The sequence below is a fragment of the Syzygium oleosum genome, unplaced genomic scaffold, assembly GCF_021117445.2.
Source record: "Syzygium oleosum isolate NSW1041296 unplaced genomic scaffold, Sole_v2.1 Sole_v2.41, whole genome shotgun sequence".
Lineage (NCBI taxonomy): Eukaryota > Viridiplantae > Streptophyta > Magnoliopsida > Myrtales > Myrtaceae > Syzygium > Syzygium oleosum.
This window is the reverse complement of record NW_026607525.1, coordinates 22,181-43,599: the sequence shown is the minus strand read 5'-3', so window position 1 is coordinate 43,599 and position 21,419 is coordinate 22,181. Positions and strand designations below refer to the sequence as shown.

At 39.6% G+C, this 21,419-nt stretch overlaps 1 protein-coding gene, 1 long non-coding RNA gene and 2 pseudogenes across 2 annotated transcripts; 2 read left to right on the top strand and 2 right to left on the bottom strand.

The window, feature by feature from the left end:
• Positions 1–133: 133 nt before the first annotated feature.
• LOC115668960 (umecyanin-like) lies at positions 134–1,229 on the top strand. The gene is made up of 2 exons (XM_030590303.2): positions 134–434; positions 807–1,229. Exons 1-2 carry the CDS (start codon positions 245–247, stop codon positions 1,139–1,141), a joined length of 525 nt encoding a protein of 174 aa, XP_030446163.2. The 5' UTR covers positions 134–244; the 3' UTR covers positions 1,142–1,229.
• On the bottom strand, positions 940–1,794 carry LOC130136069 (uncharacterized). The gene is made up of 3 exons (XR_008815138.1): positions 1,473–1,794; positions 1,291–1,375; positions 940–1,067 (listed from the first exon to the last, which is right to left on the bottom strand). It is a non-coding gene; the product is annotated as an uncharacterized LOC130136069 (long non-coding RNA).
• Positions 1,795–2,379: 585 nt separating this feature from the next.
• LOC115684235 (probable acylpyruvase FAHD1, mitochondrial) lies at positions 2,380–7,130 on the bottom strand (annotated as a pseudogene).
• A 6,551-nt stretch (positions 7,131–13,681) lies between these two features.
• Positions 13,682–14,484, top strand: LOC130136093 (disease resistance protein L6-like; annotated as a pseudogene).
• Positions 14,485–21,419: the final 6,935 nt, after the last annotated feature.

Here is a 21,419-nt window from a genome sequence, read left to right as displayed (position 1 = left end):
CGTTAATTTCAGTGAAGTGGCGGTTTGTCTGTCTGTCTCTCTCTCTCTGTCTAAACAATAATATCTCTGTCTCTCTCTCTCTCTCTCTCTCTCTCTCTAAACAATAATATCTCTGTCTCTGTCTCTCTCTCTCTCTCCTGTAAAAACTCAGCTCTACAAGGAACCGCACGCATTACACTCGGAAGCAGAACACAGATTCGACTGAAGGAGAGCTGAATAACAGAGGGGAGACCTGAAGGAGCACATGGAAATGGCTACTCGCGTGAATTTAACGGCATGGTTGATTATGGTGATTTCGGCCGGCTTCATACATGCGGCGGCGGCGGCGACGACGTACACGGTCGGAGATGAATTGGGGTGGACTGTCCCCTCCAACATATCCTATTACCAGTCTTGGGCTGCCTCCAAGACTTTCATGGTCGGCGACCAGCTATGTATAAGCCCCTCCTTTTACCTTGTTCTTATTCTTTCGTTTGTTTCCTATTCCTCGTACATGCGCAAGGTTTTCTCTTTCACCATTAATTTGTCGGGCAATTATTTAAGTGAGCTATTCAAGAACGGAGCGATTTGCATGTACATGTGAGAATGAATCGATTTCCAACGACTCATATTGTCTAGCAAAATCTGACCTTTGGAGGATTCAGTTTTACGCAATCAAGTAGAGATCCAGATTTATGGATATGACTTGATCGATGTCATTGATCTCTCTCTAGATCAAAACAGAGTCATGACTTCTTGTGTGATTTCTACAGTGTAATCGATTTTGCACGTCATATCATTCATGAAATGAGCATACTTTGTTTCAGCTTTCAATTGGACCGGGACGCATAATGTGGCCGAAGTATCAAAGGCCGAGTACGACAACTGCACCCAGGTCGTATCTGTTATGGGCAGTCCGGTGAACATCAAGCTCTTGAAGGGCGGGTCTTACCATTACATCTGCACCGTCGATTCACATTGCGAGCTTGGTCAAAAGCTGTCCATCACCGTCGGATCGTCCGCAGCCGCTCCGGCCTCACCGAGCAATTCCGCTCCGTCGACGCCTCTCGACTCCAGTGTCTTGGTCTCTGCATGTATCACCATCGCTTACTGTGTCATTATACTCGCCAGTGAATTGAATGTCGTACATTATATTGGATAAACGCGTTGGTGTCGCCTCTATAATGTAAGGAAAATAAGGTCAATTGTCTCTTTCTTGGCCTATAAGAAAAGAGAGTCAATTCATGTGAGTTAGATTGCCGCTGTTTGTTGATTTCTACTTGTTGATTTCGATCAATGGAATCCACAAACCTGAACTATGAGCGGTGAAGTGAACACCATATCTTTAGAGAAAAGTGAAATTTGAGTCATTCATCCGGTCCCTTCCTAATTACCCCTGCATTATACGATAGGAAAGTCAAAAAATTAGGTGATAAATATAAACAAACATATCTTAAAACAATCCGCCTTCTCCAATTCACTTCCTTAACCACCTAGCTTGCAAAGGCGTAGTGCGTGCACTAATGTATATAACGCTAAGACATGTCTTGTAAGTTGAGAGAGGACCCTCCACAAGCTCCATCGCATATGACTAAACCAAACGAGAAACTCGATCTGACGATCAAGAGAAGAAGTGATGAAATCTATTTAGGTTCAGATCCGGCACTCTGCTAATCAAAGTTTTGCCATCGACCGTGCTTCAAGCTGTGGCGTTCACTCAATCAATTGTTTATCAATCATACAATTGACATAAAGAAGCCATAAGCAATGTCCAAAAAGATCAAAGCGAAGCAGCACAAGAAAGATGACTTCTGATGAGGGATTGGCGGTGGGGTTCCTGGGGAAGTTTCTTTCTTGTAATGCTGAAGAAAGTGACGCAAATATAAGTTTGCACTATCTGAACTTAGTGAGTGAAGTATATAGTCATCCATCGTTCATCCAATGTCAACGGTCCAAGTGTTATTGGAACATCAAAAGCAACCAAAAAGTACATGACTTAAAAGTTAAAACTGCTTTACAGTTTCTTCTGGCATTTGGTGATGTACGATGCATAAAAGGATCAATGGCTGATCACGACGTGGCCCGAGTTGAATTAAAGAGCGAGCGGTGGGTACAGCACTCGAAAAGATGGATTTCTCATCTTTGGGATGTAATGCTTACGTAGTTAATGCATTGTCTGTGATCGCTGCTTATGACATTCGATATTCGTAAATATTATTATCTCGACCAAGTTAGGATTTCCTTTTTCTCCGGATATTGATTGTACTGAGCTCTACGCCCTTAAAAGAAATTTCATGCTCGAATTGCAAATAACGATCCTCGAATTATGTTTTCAAAGGTGGAACCCATGCCTCAAAAAGTTTAATGGACTCCCAATAGCAAAAAAAAAAACCAAGTGACTTATGAAAAGCTTTGAGTCGCTTCTTGATCCAAAAGAACAGACAGATATGATAGGCCAAGATCGAGCAGCTTCGAGCCAGTCCATTGCTTTGCATGTGGATGTGAAAAAGAATACAACAGTCTATCTTTCCAACACCAACTCCAACTGAACTTGCACGGTAGTATTACAGCTCTCTTATCTCTAATTGGTGCAGCCAAAGTTCTCACTTGGACAGTTCAGTTGAATGTCCTAATGAATTTTCTGCCAGAACAGAACCACACTAGAGCATGCAAGATTTTGCAGTCATTTGAAATGCTTAGTTCAAGAACTTCCTGGTCTTCGACGTTGCTCAGCATTGAAGTGAATGTCGATTACACCTGTCATGCCAGCAGTGATCTTTTGACCTACTTTAACAGGGCCAACACCTTGGGGAGTGCCTGCACAATCGGTTGCAAGAGATCATATGCCCGGTAAAAAACAAAACATTATTAGACACAGAGAAAGCCACTTCTGAATCTAAGGGAAGTCTAAGGAAAGGGAGTTGAGAAACAATAAAGACTTGGTTTTTCAGGTCATACTACTGATAACGTACTGTACAAACCAAGAATTCTAGATACTGCAAAATAACTTCATAGCAAGAAGACATCTGACACCAAAAAGTGACACAAGAGATTGAAGCAATTACCTGTCAGTATGACATCTCCCTCAAGAAGGGTCATAATAGAGCTTATGTGGCTAATAAGAAAAGGAAGCTTAAAAATCATGTCCTTGGTTGAACCCTTCTGCCTTATTTCATCATCTACCTGCAGTTAGAGCAAACAACTAGACTAAGATCAGTCTACATAAATGAGAATCAAGCACTCATTGTTATGTGAATGTAAGACTGAGAATTTGACACCTTGAGCCACAATTCCAAGTTGCCAGGGTCTGGTACCAAAGATTTGTCCAGCTGAGAAGGGTTTTGGAATCAAAACAATAGGCAAAATCAGAAAACAGCCAAAAGAGAAAACACTCAAACTAAAGTCAGATACTTGAAAATCTATTATAAGCAATCTATGGAACTTGGTTCTTAAGGTAATCTTCTTCCAAGCCCACTGGCTGGCTAATCTCAAGTCAGAGTCCATCTACGTTGAATTTGCCAGACAATCCAAATTGACATCGTCTGGCAAAACCTATCATTCATCCCAGTCCTTCATTTTTTAGCCACATTTTGTAATTGTTGAATTTCTATAGTGAATTTTGTTTTTCCTCTCCCCGTGGTTTTTCCGCAGGGGATTTCCACGTAAATGTAAATCTGCATGTTCTTTTATTATTCTCAGTTTTAACTTCATTGTATTTTTTGCATATGTCATAACGGGGTGTTTGTAATGGTCCTTGAGAATTGAGCCAGAATCCTTGATGACCGTTGAAAGAAAAAAAATTAAATCTCGTCTATTAGTTGGAAAGCTTCCAAGATTTTGTGCATTACAACATTTTGAATAGGAGTTAAGAAAAAAAATGCAAAGAGGGATAATTTGTTATGAAATGAGGATTCGTTTTTTAATCGACCATGAAACTGCCACAATCAATAAAATGTCCAACTCAAAAATTGTTTCCTCCATTAAAAAAATTATTTATTCATTGAATATCCAATGTTATACAGTAGAATAGACGATATGTCATCGTGCATCATACAAGTTTCAGTCCTCAAAATCCCTTTAGCTATACCAACCACGGTAATTATATCATCTGATGACAACATGGATGACCCGGACAACATGGCAGCGGTGGCGGCGTCTGCAACCACGAGCACGGTGGTGGCAGTTGCGACCACGAGCATGGCGGTTGTGGCTCTATCCACAAGCACGGCAGCGGCGTCGGTGGAGTCGGCGGCGTCGGTGGAGTCGGGCGGAGTCGGCGGCGCCGGCCGCGTCGGCGGAGCTCGGCCGTGTCGGCGGATCCGGGCGGCGTCGGCGGCGGCTCGGGCGGCGACGCTGCCATCGTTGTCGACGGCGACTGAGACGTTAGCTTCTGCGGCAATGTCGGTCACAGATTTATTTTTGGAATCTTAACCGTTAATTTCAGTGGTGAAGTGGCGGTTTTGTCCTTAGGATCACGACGAGATATGAGAAGGACACCGCCAGCAACCCATCATCCAGAATTTATCCTTCTGCATGACCTCAATGTTGAATCTGATAAAAAGAAAATTAAGCAATAGCATTTTCACTTACCACAGAGCTAATTGGTGTGAAAGTATCTTGCCCTTTTGCTACTGTCAATGGAAGACCTGCGGACTAACAACAAGAACAGTATGGAAGAGATGAAATCAGTTTCATTTAGAGTTAAACGGATCCTCAAGAAGAAAATTTTTCGATCCACAGAAGAATGAGGAAAATAATATACATGTAGGAGCTGAAAAAATAACGAAAGCAGGTTGGTCTCAGTTGATGTCCACAGAATCATAGGCCCAATAAGTTCCAAGCAATAATCACGTTTGATGTGCTGAACAAGTTAATCAGCTTATAAAGAATTTCCCAGGGTTTATTGCGAGGACATGTCACCATAGGAAAGGTCTCACTCAAATTATAACCATTACGATTTGGCAAATATTAAAGTTTCTACTGAAAACTACCAGCCATCTCATCCTTGATAGCAACTTTTTCTGAACCAAAAGATACAGCTAGTAGACAACCGAACAAATAGTAAATTTCAGGAACAAAGACAAAGGGAGGGCCACCAGTTCCATCCATAAAAGATAGGGATATGTGCACTAGAAGTCCTAAAACTTGTCACAAAAGTGCAATTGAGTCCTAAAACTTATCACGAAAGTGCACTTCAGTCCTAAAACTTTCAAAAAGTGCAAATAAGTCCTAAAACTTTCAAAAAGTGCAAACTTGTTTTGATACCGCAGCACGAGTCTAGATGGTGTTTGCTTGGATTGATGGAATCGGGGCCACCGCGTAAGAAGTGTCATTCTAGAAAATGAGAAGAAGAAGAAGATGAAGAATCGATGCTGCATATGCCACAAGGTCTACTAGGTATTCCATTCGCCAGGGGTGGAGGGCTAGAGAAGGAACTTAGAACTTAGAACTTAGAACTTAGAACTTAGAATTAGATCTGATACAAACCCCCACTTTTTTCCTTTATTAAGATCCATTAAAATAAGTTAGTAAAAAGATTCCACTTTTCTTGGGACTTCAAAGAAGAAGAAGGTGTACAGCTACCCCAGAAAAGACCTGCTCCAGTTAAGGTCGGGCTTTTCCCCCATTTGATTGTTTTTGTGGAATGGTCAACAAAGGTCTCCTCGTCCAAAGCTTTTGCGGATTCGAAAGGGAGGGCCACCAGTTCTATCCGTAAAAGATTTAAAGAAATAGGAAATACACCTTCGCAGAAGATTGGATCTCCCTAGCAGTCATATCCAGTCCAAGAGCATATCCTACAATTCATGAGCATACCAGCTTCACTACCTCAAAGATTGAAAAATCTTCAATCGTACGAAAAGCACAGATCAGAGAAACAAAATCAGGAGAAAGACGGAATAGAAAGTCAACGACTGATTAGTTGAACCTGCTCGTTACTCAGTGATCCCTTCACTTAGCATCATAATATCCAAAGTCATCCACATTCAATATCCCAAACCTCCACAATTTATAGAAGTTAGGAGATAACTAGCTCCATTACAAATCACACAATCAGGCAATCAGCCACGACGTAATGTATTTCATGCACCATCCCAGGATCATAATGTGCATTTAAGCTTTGTATAAACATGAAAAAGTTTGTGTTGCTTGCCCAAAACACAATCCAAACCACAAAAACTTGAGGAGGTAAAAAGCAAAGCGTAGACTAGCTCCGTAAGCAAGTCAAAAATTTGCGCTAGAATGGATGCTTTTACGAGCACCAACAACAATGGGAAAAGCATTGATTGAAATTAGAGACGAGACATACCATATAGTTCCAGCTAGTCGACAAGATGACATTGCATAACTTTCTCTTGATCAGGATTATCAATTCAACAACGATAACAAGCTAGCCACCGGTTTAAACAGAAAATAAAAAAGGTGCATAATCATGTCCATGATGACCAAGATATTGCACTGTTCAGAATCATCCTCTGGAACAAGCCGCCGATTGTCCTGTTCAGCTTCATACTCACCCCCCATCTCCAATGAAGTTGTATCAAGAGCCAGACATAAAGTATCATATCATTACTAGTTCGAGTCCAATACCAAATGAAACTCACTCCACCCAAAAGATCCACATAGTTTGAAGGCTTCCCGAATCATAATGTGAATGACACCGCGAATCACGACGCCATGAAGTCCGGACACTAAAACGACGGCAGCAAAATCCATCAAGCGCACGAAGCGATCACCAGATTCGAAGTTACCTCCGACATAGTCCATGGCGGCCGACTCGGGAACGTCCCGAGCTTTCCGCCCGATCACGACCGCGAGCTCCACCTCGTGGTGGAGCGAAAGCAGGGGGGGGCGGCACCTCGATCGTCCCTCCGTTTTCCAAGTACGACGACGTCGGCTTCAGGAACAGCACCGGCTCCTAGTCGCCGGAACAACGCGCACACGAATCGTCGGCGTCAAACGATCGGCTCAAACAAAGGAACCGATTCAAGAAGACGACGGAAGGCGGAGAGAGAGAGAGAGAGGGAGAGTGTGTGTACGGGTACCTTGGGAACGGCGTTGCCGAGTTCCTTGGCGTGGGCGGTGTAGTTGCGGCCGACGGCGACGATTTTGGTGCCGGCCTGGAGCAGCTTTTAGAGTCCGATCGATGCCATCGGCCGTGTGAAGAAGCAGCAGCAGCAGAAACTCGATCGATCGATCGATCGATCGAGAGAGACTGCAGAAGAGGACGACGAAGTTGAGTGTTCCAATTGTCGTCTACTTCGAAAAAACAAAAAAAAAAAAAAAAGAAATTGTCGTCTACTTAAATTCTTTTTTCTGTCATTTATATTTAGCCATCAACAGAAAAAAAAAATTTATTAAATAAATATAAATGCGAGGAGCTTGATTTCTAAGCCAAGAAATTTCGATCGATCAAAATTTTAGCGATCCTATGAAAAGAAAAATACAATCTTCAGTGTTATTTCTAACATGAGATCTATAAGACTGTGTTTTTTTTTTAACGAAATAGAAATTCAAAAGCCGAGCGATTAATTTATGTATATTGTATGCACGTGATAAAAGAAGGGAAAGAAAAGGTTTTGGTAGTGTCTAGAGGAGATGTTTGGAGATGCACTTATAACAACAACAAAAAAAAAACATGTTTAGAGATGCAAATAATTTTAGAAAAGAAGCAGAATGATTGTAATATGAAGAAAATTTATGTTTATTTGGTAAAGCAAATACAATTCTTGAATTAGTTGAGGAAGAGTTAAGTTTAAGTTTAATCACTTTAACTGATAAATTAAGTTTAATTGATATGATTTGAGCACTTTGGCTATATAAAATTGTTATCATACATCATAAATAAAGACATCGACATCATATGAAACTTTCAGGTTCAAGCTTAGTATCGAAATACTCATTGAATTTGTAGTCTATAAATGTTCATCTAATTAGATTCTTATCACGGCATATTTCTATATGTATGCTAAAAACATATTATCCAATATCAAAGAGATTCAAGTTATACAAGAGAGTTTGATTTATAAGAGTTGTCATACTACGCATTAAGAAGAAATAACAAAAGCCCCGTCGACATAGCCAGATTAGGCTTAGGCTTAGCCTCAACGAGGAGTAAGATCCGGGAGGTCCCTCCTCACCTCCTCGGTACATCCCATGGATTGCGGCGTATTGGGAGGTGTTGCTTTGATCTCATACTAGCGTGTCGAGTTCGAATCCTCCCGATATCGGAGCTGGGAGTCCTCCCGATGTTGCGTGAAGGGTTCACTTGTCACAACCGGCATAAGTAAGGACGATGTGTCTCAGCAAGTCTAAGGCTGCCGTACCCGAAGACTATGTGGGTTGATCTCAAGTCATTGGCGTGCACGCGCGCACTCTCTCTCTCTCTCTCAACAAGACATAAAAAGAACCTTAGCACTTCTTGTGGAACTGAGAATCGATCGAACTAGCTTAGAAGCTTAGGTTTCAAGTGCAAGAAACTGACATATCTTAGTAGAATTCATCTAACTCAATCTCGAAAATGAACCCGAATTGTGCACGTAAGTGAAAAGAGTCGCACGATCAATTTCATTGGAGAATACGAATTTGCATATTTTGGACAAATATTTGATTCAATAGATAGGTCCCGTTGACATGATTAGTATTATAGCGCGACACGTGGCGATTGTGCATATGCTCGTTTATTTCAGTTTGTTGTTACTTTTCTAATTTCAAGACTTCTAGTACTCTTAAGCGTCATTCGCGATTTAGTCCCGAGTAGTATGTTGTGGATAGATACAAAACCAAAAGTTTTGACTTACAAGATCATGAAAAGGGGGTTTTGCTTCAAAGGTAGATAAGACTGGCAATTAATTCATTAAGTGCCTCATGAACTTATGATTGAAGTAACAATTTCAACGTAAGGTTTTTAATGTATGGCAAAAGTTCGCCGTGCTAGAAAGTTCGAAAATTCAAACTCTGGATAATGCAGACCAACTTCACCGAAAAAAGATATTCTCGGATTCCTTTTTTCTGGCTTTGGATGCAAATATTGCGGGATAACTACCAAAAAAGTCATAAACGCATTGTATTTGTATCAATTCAGTCATAAACCATTTAATTTGGCCTATTTAGTCCTAAACCTTTCAACAATTTGTCAATGTAGTCAATCCCACCAATTTTGGCTATACATCACACCCGGAAACTTCGCATCTTTATTAATTTTTTTTTCTTTTTTTCTTTCTCTTTTCCTTCTTTTCTTTTTCACTGTGGCTAGCGAGGGTTGCTTGAAACTCCTTTTACGACATCACAAAGAGTCCTCTATTTCGTCCGGTTTTCAATTTTCCTTCGATTTCAAGATAGGTCTGCTTGATTATTGATGTTACTCCTAGGATTATTCGAGGATTCCTCTTCTAATCGTCGTGCAAAATTAAAGAGTAATCTTCTATTTATGATTAATGTTAAGGATAGGATGTGATGAGATTTATGAAGCAATGCATTAATTGATGATGAATTTCCTCTTGAATGAAACTTAGGATGAGAAATCACTTGATAAATCATGTTTAGAACACCTAGGCTCGATGAATGCTTGCTGGCCCAGACTCTTCGTGTGTGTTCCTACGTTGATTTTGCTACAATTGTGATGATGAAACCTCACAACCTCACTCAACCTCACACATGGAAGTTAGGTATTCTTCCATACCTCATTTAGGTTCTAGACGACCCCAATAGGGTCGTGGCTCCTTCACATAGAATGATCATAGAATTAATCAAACTAAAAAAAAAAAAAATCTCAACGTTGCATGAGGTAAAGGTTTGCGAAAATCTGCACATGTTGAGGACCATTGGTCCCCAACTGGACATGACCTCTAAACTAGCTTCCCGTTTCCCCTTCAAGATGGTTGTGACACCCTGCCCAAGTCCATGAAGGCTGGGCTTGGATCTCTAATGGCCATGCTTGTGTACCAGGCTCCTTGCCCCAACTAGCGCCCCCCTTGGGTCCATCAAGGCAGGCCTACATGCATCAAATCTAGGCCTGGTTCCTCGAAACCCGGGTCCACGAAGGTTGGGCCCAAGTCCTTCGAGGCTAGGCCACGGACTTCGATGCTCGTGTCTAGGTCCTCAATGGCCATGCCCAGGTACCTGGCTCCGAGCCAAAGTCACTAGCCTAGCCTGAGTCTTTTGTGGTCGAGCCTAGTTCGTCGTTGGTTGGGCCCAAGTCCATAGAGGCATGGCCTAGGTCCTTTGAGGCTTGACCCGAGACCCCAGTGCTCATGCTTGAGTCCATGGAGGTCGGGCTTGAGTCCCTCAAGGCTAGGCCCGGGACCTTGGTGCCCGTGTTTGGGTCCCTCGAGGCTTGGCTCGAGTGCTCGGTGCCCATGCCCGATACACGGCCTCCTCGCCCAAGTCACTAGTGCCTTACTTAGGTCAGGCCCAGTTCCTCGTTGTTTTGGCCAGGGTTCATAAAGGTTAGGGCTAAGTCCCTCGAGGCCACTCGAGACTCCGTGCCCATGTGGTCCTAGGTCTGTTGAGGCCAGTCTCCAGATCCCAAGTGCCCGTGTCCGGGTTCATAGATGTTTGGCTTGGGTCCTTCGTGGCCCGTTCTAAAGGCTCTCTTTTTTTGGGGGGATTAATATCATGAAAAACCCCAAACTGATACACTTATGACAAATTTATCACAAATTAATTTTTTGACCACCAAAAATCCCAAATGGTACATATGTGACAAATTTATCCTAAACTAATTTTTTGACTACCAAAAAATCCAAACTGGTACATTTGCGATAAGTTTACCATCAGTTAGTTTCCGTTAAAATGGTTTAATACGACAAAAAATCACAAACTGGTACATCTGTGATAAATTGAAGGTAAAACCCCAAACTAACGGATGGTAAATTTGTCATCATCTGTCATGTGTCATTTAACTCAGCAATTTGACGGTAAAATTTAACGGAAACTAATGAAGTGTAAATTTATCACAAGTGTACCAGTTTTGGATTTTTGGTGGTCAAAAAATTAATTTGGGGTAAATTTATCACAGATGTACTAATTTAGAGTTTTTCATGATATTATCTCTTTTTTCTTTCAAAAAACAATACTTTTGCATGCATCAAGAACCAAACCATGATTTTCAACGAGACCACTTGAGTTTCGACCCCCCCCCCCCCCCTCCCAAAAAAAAGACCATTTGAGCGATCTATATTTTTATAGTAAAATTGTGTAATTTTTGTATTTTGTTATTGAATTCGATTTTTTTATCCAAACACATCAGAGAACACAGAAAAGGAACCAATCGATTCCCATTTCTAAAGTCCCTTTGTTTTTGTCCATTAGCGCGGTGCTCACTCACGTCTCCACTTTGCTCATGTGCCGCACAAAGTCTTAGCCCATGACCCGACCTGAGCATATGAGGTCCCTCATTGATTCGGCGAGCTGGTTGATGGCGTCGCACATTCTTCAAAGGTAACAATTTATGGAGAAAAATTGCTATGAATTAGAGCCCCAGCTAGGTCCGGGACAAGTCGGATATGGGTCGCTAAAATTGTATTGCACAAAAATGGGTTAAATTGATCAACATGGGTCGATCATTTTCGGCTAGACCCAAACCTCGCCCAACCCACCCATTTGATAAGCCTATACTTCACAGAATAATCTTTAGAATATGGATTAAATAAATCAATTTGAGTCAAACCATTTTGATCTCGGTTCAATTTCGACTCGACCTACCTATTTGAAATGCCTACACTTCACCAAATAACCCTTAAAATCTGACCAAATGCTTTTCATCGAATTTGCCTTTGATTACTTTAAAACTTACAATTGTTTTTTCTTTCCTTTTCAAAGCCACCGATTTCCCTTTGTCGCCGAATTTTTTATATATCTGCATTCGCTACTTTCCTTTTCTGAAACTCCCAATTCCACTAAGACTTCCAACGGAACTCACTTGGTTTCTTTCTTGATTCTTCGACCAATTTCTCTCAAGCTTTTGGCTCTATCTCCACCGATTGTGATCTCCACCCAAACTCAAGTTCAGATTTTTCTCCAAGCCCCCTTCACATTTTCTGTTTTTTAGTCCCAGTTCACACGACTCAACCTCTTGGCTGCCGTGGATATGTGCTTTATCCTCCAAGAGAACCCGAATTTCCCATCTTAAAGTCCTTCTTATATCGGCTAAGCCTTCATTTCAAAGTCCAACCCTCATGGATTGCGATCCTCATCCTTAAGCTTGAATCTTATCCTTGCCTCATCCTTAAGATTGAAATTTCCACGATTCTTGGAATTGCAATCCATTTTGTCCGAAATTAGGACTGTCTTCAAACAATCTTTGAGTTAGGTTCACTTCTCACAATCTTAGAGTTAAGAATTCTAGCTCTTCTCGTATGCCGGGCCGTCCATCGTGCTAGTTCCAAAGCTGAGCCCCCATTTCGTTAAATATTAACATGCTTATTCCTAGATCTAAATGTCTCTAATATCTAAATGCGGAGAAATGCAACAAAACATGTGAATGCAGAACTATGTACAACTGAGGTTTTTGTCTAGGGGGCCAATTACATCGATATCGACCAGTTCGATTTTTAGTACTTTTATAAAAATTAATGATAAGTCTGTGATAGATAGATAGATAGATACGTCCTGTGATCAATAATGTGACGGACAACTAATAGCAAGCCAAAATTGTAAGAAAAATTATATATAGACCAATGCAGTATAGAAATCCAGGTTTTTCCGTTGCCAACTGCATCTTCTAATCTTTGAAAGGGTCACCGCAAAATTATATATGACCGGAAGCCAAGTCAAATAAGTCTCAATCTGCTTACCACAATACAATTGCAATTATAGGTGGAATGTGATCCCTCCTCTAGATAAGGAGGTCATTATGGGCTTTAAAAAAATATCCCCGATGGATCTTTCTACTTAGGAAACACAGAAAAAAGAGCAATTGGTCATGATGCAATATTATATAACAGTTTAATTGGTCAAAGTCATGATATTGTAGTATAGTTAGTTCATAATATCCAATTGCTAATGACAAACAACTCTAATGAGTATTGGTCGTTAGTTTTCTTTTCCTTTTTCTTTAATTAATAGAAATCGCAAGTCAAGTCACGCCGGATCTCAAATTTCAATCAAAGCACCATAGATTCCACGCCTTCCGCATAATTGGTGGAGTTTGTGGATTGATAGTAGCAAACTTTCCTTACTTGAATATCAAGGGTCCTGCGGACATTTATTAACAAATCCTATATAATCGAAATCGATATGTCTTTGTCATTGACTAATGTACATTAGCACCAGGAGCATCTGAGTGTTGCTTGTAAGGTTAACAAAATTCTAAATAATCTGGCGATTGATGTACATTAGCACCAATAGCCTCTGAGTGTTGTTCGTTAGTTTTCTTTTCTACGCACCTTCTGCGAAATGGTGCGGCTCGCGTGCAATACTTGGCCTTTCCATGCGGCATGCATCGCAGCCGTTCGATTAGCACGAAGGGTCTTGGACCATTGGATGGCAAGAACTCAGCATTGTTAAAGCACACACAGTAGAGTGTTGTGTGTTGGTACTCCAACGTCGAAGGCTGAAAATCGGTGGAGATCACAGCAGTGGGTGGATTGTGTTGTTTGAGCACTCTCCGGTAATCCATGACTTCTTGCTCTTCTTTTCTCCTCTCTTTCCAGCTTTGATTGCTCCATTTTCTTCTGATGATTTCGAATTATGTTCTGAGACATTTCTGCAATTCCCAGACTTGGGATTCCGTATTTCTCTTCTCTCGGACTTTGATATGGCTTTCTTTTGAGGCACTGCTCCATCAATCTCTTTTACTGCCTTTGTATTGGTACAATCCTCTCAAGATGAAAAGAAAAGAACCCACTCATTTAGAAGATCCGATATACGAGGCGTCTTCCTCGTCAACCTCTCCACAAGTAGGTGATTATGAAGGTGGAACCAAAAGGCCGAAAGGAAATGACTATGAAGTGTTTTTGAGCTTTAGAGGGAAAGACACTCGCAAAGGTTTTACCGACTATCTCTATACTAGCCTTGTCGATGCAGGAATTCACGTGTTCAGAGATGACAATGAGCTCCGTATTGGTGAGGAGCTTGGTCCAGAGCTTCTTTGCGGTTACCGGTCTAAGATCTCGATCCCGATTATCTCGAGAGGACTACTCTTCTAGCAAATGGTGCCTTCGCGAGTTGGCTCAAATGTTGAAGTGCAAGAGAAGCATAGGGCAAATAGTGTTGCCCATATTTTACAAAGTGAGACCTTCGCAAGTGCGACGTCTTATAGGGAGATTAGGAGATGCTATCAATGCACATAAAGAGAATTTGGACGATATGATTTTGAAGGAATGGAAAGAAGCGCTCAAAGAGGTCAGTTTATTGAAAGGATGGGAATCGGAGAAAACTGATAACGGGTACATTATTCTCCACCAAAACATTGTTTAATTTATCATAAATAGATCTTTCTTGAAAAAGAATATAAATATTGCCATCCTATATCGGAATTTATTGTTATTTGACAGGCATGAAGGAGCATTGGTTAAAATTGTTGTCGAAAAGTTATGTGCGAGTTAAAGAGAACTTTTCCGCTAATTGTTCCCAAAGAGTTGGTTGGAATTGATGATCGTGTGGAAGAGATTATGAGCTTGATAGATGCTAAATTTAATAATACAAGGATTATCGGAATTTATGGAATGGGAGGCATCGGTAAGACAACTCTTGCAAGGGTCCTCGTATAACAATCTCTCTAGTCACTTCGAGCATCTTAGCTTCGTGGCAAGTATTCGAGAAACATCTCTACGCAAGGGTATTGAATGCCTACAAAAGCAGCTCATTTACGATATACTAAGAAGTCCATATGACGTGTCTAACGTCGACGAGGAACCGGTATCATCAAAACTCGATTCAAAAGTAAGAAAGTCCTCATTCTTCTAGATGATATGGATGATAAAACTCACTTGAATGCTTTGGCCGGAGATAGTAGTTGGTTTAGAGCAGGAAGTATAGTTATCATTACAACTAGAAACAAGAGTATTCTTAACGAGGCTAGGGGCAGTTACATGTACCAACTCAACGAGTTGCCTTTGGATCAATCTTTGATTTTATTTAGCAGACATGCATTCAAAAAGGATTCTCCTCAAAGTGATTATGAGTTTATCTCTCGTGATATTGTATCTACTTCCGGGGCTTCCATTAGCTCTTGAAGTTATAGGCTCATTTTTACGTGAAAAGACAAAAAAAGTATGGAAAGATACATTAAAGAAAATAAAGAAAGTTCCTAATAAGAAAGTGCAAGAGACGTTGAGGATAAGTTACTGAAGCATTAGATTATGAGGAGCAACAGATATTTTTGGATATTGCATGTTTTTTTCATTGGATCATATGAACAAAGTCCGACTTATATGTGGGATGCCTGTAGTTTTTTCCCGGGGAATGGGATTGAAGCACTGAGTCTCATGTCCCTAGTTAAAATTGACAAAGACGGCAAGCTAATGATGCATGATCAATTGAGAGATCTTGGAAGGGATATTGTTCGCCTCGAAAATCCAATGGAGCCTCAAGAGCGTAGCAGATTATGGATTTATATGGAAGCCGTAGATGTGCTTGACAATAACAAGGTATCTTCTCTGCTTGTCTTTGTCCGTGAATGTGAGTCCACCTTCTCTTTCTTGTTTGAGATAAAAATTATTGTCAGTCTTGAATCCCCAAAACTTTCTGCTTCTACCAGCAAAAGTGCTCTTTGATTAATTGTTGCTCTTGCTTAATTCTAGGACATAATTGAGAAGCAATTTCTTGGTTATTAATGATTAATATATGTCTTTATCTCATAGTATTGTGACGATGACACTCTCCTTTGGTTACTCCAATATAACAACAAAACTACAAACATAATGTGTGACAGAGCACCGTCACATATGACTGTTTGATGCGCATGTTTAATGTTTGGATTCTTCTTTTGATTTTTTGTGTGGTCTTTTCTTTATTTTCTCTATTAGTGAGTATTGACTTCTTTATGAGTTGTTTGCTATGAAAAATGAAAACTCCATTCATTTGTGACAATTAGCTATCTTGGTTCCTATATTTTTCAAGTTGCGTTAAGTACAGATTTAGTCCCCCAAGTATTACTGTTTGCGCATCTAGCACGCTATCTGCTTTTTATGTTCGCTCACCCTATCTGCTTTTTATGTTCGCTCAATATGGTACTTTATCTTTCACAGTTTGTACAATTCAGTCCTTTGCCATCAACAGTAACTTAACACCGTCAATTTGCTGATGTGGCTTTGATATTTACTTATGATGCATGCGCAATTGTGTAGTACAATACAACCCTCTAAACATATATCATATTTGTTCTATAGACTTTTCATAATAGCGAATACTTCTGTTTCATGAATTGCTTATACTTTCTTTTCTTTCTTCTTTTTGTGACGTGGATACATTTTCTACCAATCTCTTGCAACATTTATTTGTCAACTGTAGACTATCATGTTATACTTTTATTCCTACATTGTTCAACTCGTAGTGAGGATCTTATTTAGCAAAAGATTTAATTAATATTTATATCACCGTTTTTTAAAAGATGGGCTACCATGTTAAATAATTTTTCTATCGATTTTTTTGCCAAATATTGACTATCACGTTATAATAGATATTTAGCGAGAATTTTATTTACCACAGAGTTAGTACATTCCTATCATTCATTTGTTAAATATAATCTATCATGAAATCTAAATTTTCTACCGATTTGTTAGTATTATTTACGTATAAATTACAACAAAATATCATCTCATAATGAGTATTTATAGAACTTTCAATCATAACAGCCAACACTTATTATACTTTTTGTTACATGTCATAGAACCCTTTATTTGTAAACCATGTTAAATAATTTTTGTGATGATAGATATTTTTGCGCGAATGGGTTTTTCAACTATAATTGTAAGTACCCCTGGGTCTACACCGTAATATTGTCCGCTTTGGGCCCACCGACCCTCACGGCTTTAAAACGCCTACGCAGTAGAGAACCCAAGCCTTATAAATCCAGCCCTGTGACTTCTAAGTGATGCGGGACAAGAGACATGCCCCCTTGCCATCCTAGAAGCCTGCTAGGAGCCGCTCCTTGTCCAGCCATTTGGCCCCGCGACCACTCCCCGCCCCTCGTCGGACCGGGTCGCTACATTCTCCCCTCCTTCGAGCACAAATGCCCTCGCCTGTGGCCCCACACGCGGCCTGGGAGTCGGCTCTGATACCATTTGTAAGTACTCCTGGGTCTACACTGTAATATTGTCCGCTTTGGGCCCACCGACTCTCACGCTTAAAACGCGTATACACGTAGCAGAGAGACCTGCCTTTATAAACTAGCCCAGACATGCCCCCTTGCCATCCTAGAAGCCCGCCAGAGCCGCTCCTTGTCTGTGCCATTTGGCCCCGACGACCACTCCTCGCCCTTGTCGGACCGGGTCGTTACATTCTCCCTCCTTCGAGCACGCTGTCCGCCGTGGCCCCACACACCTGGCCTGAGTCCTGGCCTCGATACCATTTGTGGCATCCTGCCCACACTGTAATATTGTCCGCTTTGGGCCCACCGACCCTCACGGCTTTAAAACGCGCTACAAGTAGCAGAGAACCCAAGCCTTATAAACTAGCCTGGGACTTCCTGCCGGAGCATGTGGACAAGAGACATGCCCCACCTTCGCCATCCTGTGAAGCTTGCCAGAGTCGCTCCTTGTCCAGCCATTTTGGCCCCGCGACCACTCCCCGCCCCGTCGAACCGGTCACATAATAATTGTCGCCGCTAATTATATATTTGGTTATACTTGTTAAAATATACGCAATACATAATAGATTCCTAAACATATGCTCTTTTTCTTCTATGATGGGTAATTTTATTGTATTAATTCATTTCTAAAGCACGTTATCTAATTTTTTGTGATGATGGATATCTTTTCTATTGATCTTTTTATATTATTTATTTTTCAAATATGAGTCCAATATGATATTATTTTTTTATATTACTATTTGAGAAAGATGATTTTAATATTATTTATTTGTCAAATATGAGCCCATGGCACATAATAAATGATAATTCGCTAAAGTGTTTCCATTGCTATAAAATATTTATGTAACTGAATGTATGAGTACATCCAAACCAAATATATTGTGTGGTAAGATCTGTGGATTACAGTAAAACATTAGAAGGAAAAAGTTGAAATTTTATGGTAAAAGAGATTAGTAAAGCCATGAGTATTTTACTTCCACTCAAAATACTTTCTGCTATGCACTCCAGTCTCAAGATCTCAATCTTCCTTATTCTTCTCAAATTCGATGAATCTACAAAACTCGAGAGGTTATCAAAGAATTACACTAACAGCACATATGGTTACAGTAATTGAATAAAATTGAATATAACAGCTATTTTGCTTTAATGTAATAAAGACGCAATAGTAATATGCTATTTGATGTAAGTAATGTAATAGTTATTACACTATTTTCTTTCTTGAACGACACGTGTAATAAGAGGGGAACAGCACCAAAATTCCCAAAATAACCCTAAGATCAGAATCAGAGAGAATATATAATTGTCACCTTAATAATCAATCATGATTCATGAGTTTTATAGCCCATTCAAATAATTAGATATATAATCTATTTTATCAAATAGTTATGCATATTTTGAGAATATTTATTTATGATTATAATTAAAATATAGCACATAACATGTGATTATATAAAAACAAATGTTATTTTATGGTGATAATTACTCTATTAGCCAGTGAGTGTAATACTATATATACATCTTTTCGGGATCACGTAAAATTCCAAACTGATACATCTCACGACAAATACACCCTTTGTTAGCTTCCATCCTATATTCCCATTTACATATTGAGTTGGAAACACTCGTGACAAACAACTAAGATGATAGGCATGTGATGTGGATTTGACATGGAAATTCAATACAAATGGGTCTCCTATTTACAGACCAAAAAAAAACGCCTCATTTTGGGGAAGTCAAATCTAAAGAAATGAACTTAGATTGGGAATTAGCGCAAATTTGAATCTGCTCATTCTTCTCTCTCTCTCTCTCTCTCTCTCTCTCTCTCTCTCTCTCTCTCTCTCTCTCTCTCTCTCTCTCTCAAATCACCAAAATATTGGGGCAAAATTAGCTCAAAATTAGGGATTTTACCAAATTTTCAAAAATTGAGAGAGCTCTTAGGTAAAAATTAGCAGAATTTTAGTAGATTTCCCAATCTTAAATTTTAATGATTTGGATATTTTTTACATGAATAGCTTGGGTAAATGTGGCATCGGTATATCAATTTAAGATTTTTTGTGACATTAAATTAGATCTGATAAATTGGCTGGGGTGTACCAGCTTTAATTTTTTTTCACATGAAAACTAGTTTAGAGTACTTACCACAAAAACTAGTTTAGAGTAAATGTGGCATGGGTCTACCAATTTGAGATTTTGATAATATTAATCTTTTTGCTATTCAGAATTGTAAATAAGGTACACCAGAAATGACGGATTCTACATTTGGGATATTTTAAATTTGATATGTTTTGATGGCAAGTTCGATAGATGTATTGGACGGTAAGAGTCATTTGTTTTGCATATGAAGGATATGAATAAAGGTAGTGTTATTTCACACACAGAAGGGCATGAATTTTGTAGATATATTTAAAGTAGTCTGTACGTGAAGAGAGGCTTTCTATTGTAATTTCAAAGTATGCAGTTTTTGGGACTTCAATGCAAATTGTAAGGGCATAATTGGAAGAGGAAAAGTTCGAGAGCAACTCTCTTAAACTTCACATTTTCTCATAGATTAGAAAAATAATGTGCAATCATAACTTGTCATTTCTAAAAGTTGAAAATAAGAAGCCCACATCGTCATTTTATGACAACAAATTGAAATCAATACACTTTATATTTTATCAATTGGTATCGTATTGTCATTAAAAATTACGGTCCATAGTTTTTCCAATTTGCAGGGTACTAGAAAGATTGAGGCCCTTCGTCTTGGCAAATATGGTAGAGAAAGAAGATACACAGCTGAACAATTTAAAGAACTAACCAACTTGAGGTTCCTTCAAGTGGATGGTGCAAATTTCACCGAAATTTTCAAAACTTGCTTCCTCAATTAAGATGGCTTCAAGGCAAAGTTGTCCATTGGATTTTACGCAGCTCAACTTTCATCCAAAGAAATTAGTCGTGCTCGATTTATCGTGGAGTGGATTTCGGAGGACTGGGGAGGATGGGGTCCACTAAGGTAAGATGTAGAGAAGACATACATTTTGTGAACAATCATGTGTTGTCGAAGGTCCAATTGCACCAAGGTTTAATATCCTTCCTCTGATTAAGGATTTTTTCCTCCAATATTTAGAGGAAATTATAAGCACCTAAATACACCAGAAGCTTCAGCCCCCTTAATACCTTAAATTGATAATATCTTAGCAACTAGTCATGCTTAATATTAGACATACTCAAAAAATTTAACTACAGTAATTAGCATCTAATAAAGATATAACTAGAATATTGTGCCTATCTTGACTTTTTTTAATCTAAATGGTTTATGGCTTCTAAGTTAGTTTCTCCCCATGCAAAACTTGTCTTTTTAGCGATTCATGTTATGTCTACAGGATATGATGCACCAGAAGTCCTAAAACTCATCATAAAAATACAATTAAATTTTAAAACTTATCAAGTTAGTGTTAAGCCTTTCCGTAAATTCCATCCACCTTGGCTTACTAAAAATGCTAACCCGTTTATGTTATTACTTTTGCTCTCCTATGTGGCCACTAATGTTAACTGAGGTGTGCAATCATGGCCAACACGATGTTGTTTTCCTAAAAACTTCATTTTTTTCCTGAACCTCAATTATGTTATGTTAAAGAGGAAAATACTACAAAAAAGGAAAAAAAAAAAAGGAAAAATTTGAAATAAAATTATAAGGCATAAGGTTCAATGTCGATTCTTCATCAATCAGAATTTTGGCCACAGGTTGGCCATTAATTCCTAGCAATCGTCAACGACTTTAAATGCTTTGATTTGCTACATGGGACTTCAAACTCCATAACTTCCTCTGATTCGAGCTGCAGTTCTGCTTTTGCTTCATCAACGACTTGATCATCATTTTTTCGACTCGCATCGCCGACACTTTAAAGATCATCGGAACCTTGCTTAACACCATGTTTAGTTTTACAGGGCAAGTCCCGAAGGCCACCTCTTCCTTTTCTTCAGAGATGGTTTCCTTTTCAGTTTGTTGACCCTCTATTTCTTTCTTCTCCAACCAGGTTCTTGGATTTCCTGGGCTCTGAGGCCTAGAGTATTGCATCTGAGGTTGGGGTTGAATTTCTTATAATTGTTTAAGCATCTGCCACTTTTTTGCATCTTTCTTTATGAATCTTGGTCAACAAAACCATCTGGTCCATCACCAACATAGATCCACTGTCCCTTTGGTGGATCG

Excerpts from the sequence above, each read along its gene's own strand:
- LOC115668960 (XM_030590303.2), top strand. The coding sequence starts at position 245 with ATGGAAATGGCTACTCGCGTGAATTTAACGGCATGGTTGATTATGGTG. Across the intron at positions 435-806 it reads CATGGTCGGCGACCAGCTAT|CTTTCAATTGGACCGGGACG; the intron begins GTATAAGCCCCT and ends ACTTTGTTTCAG.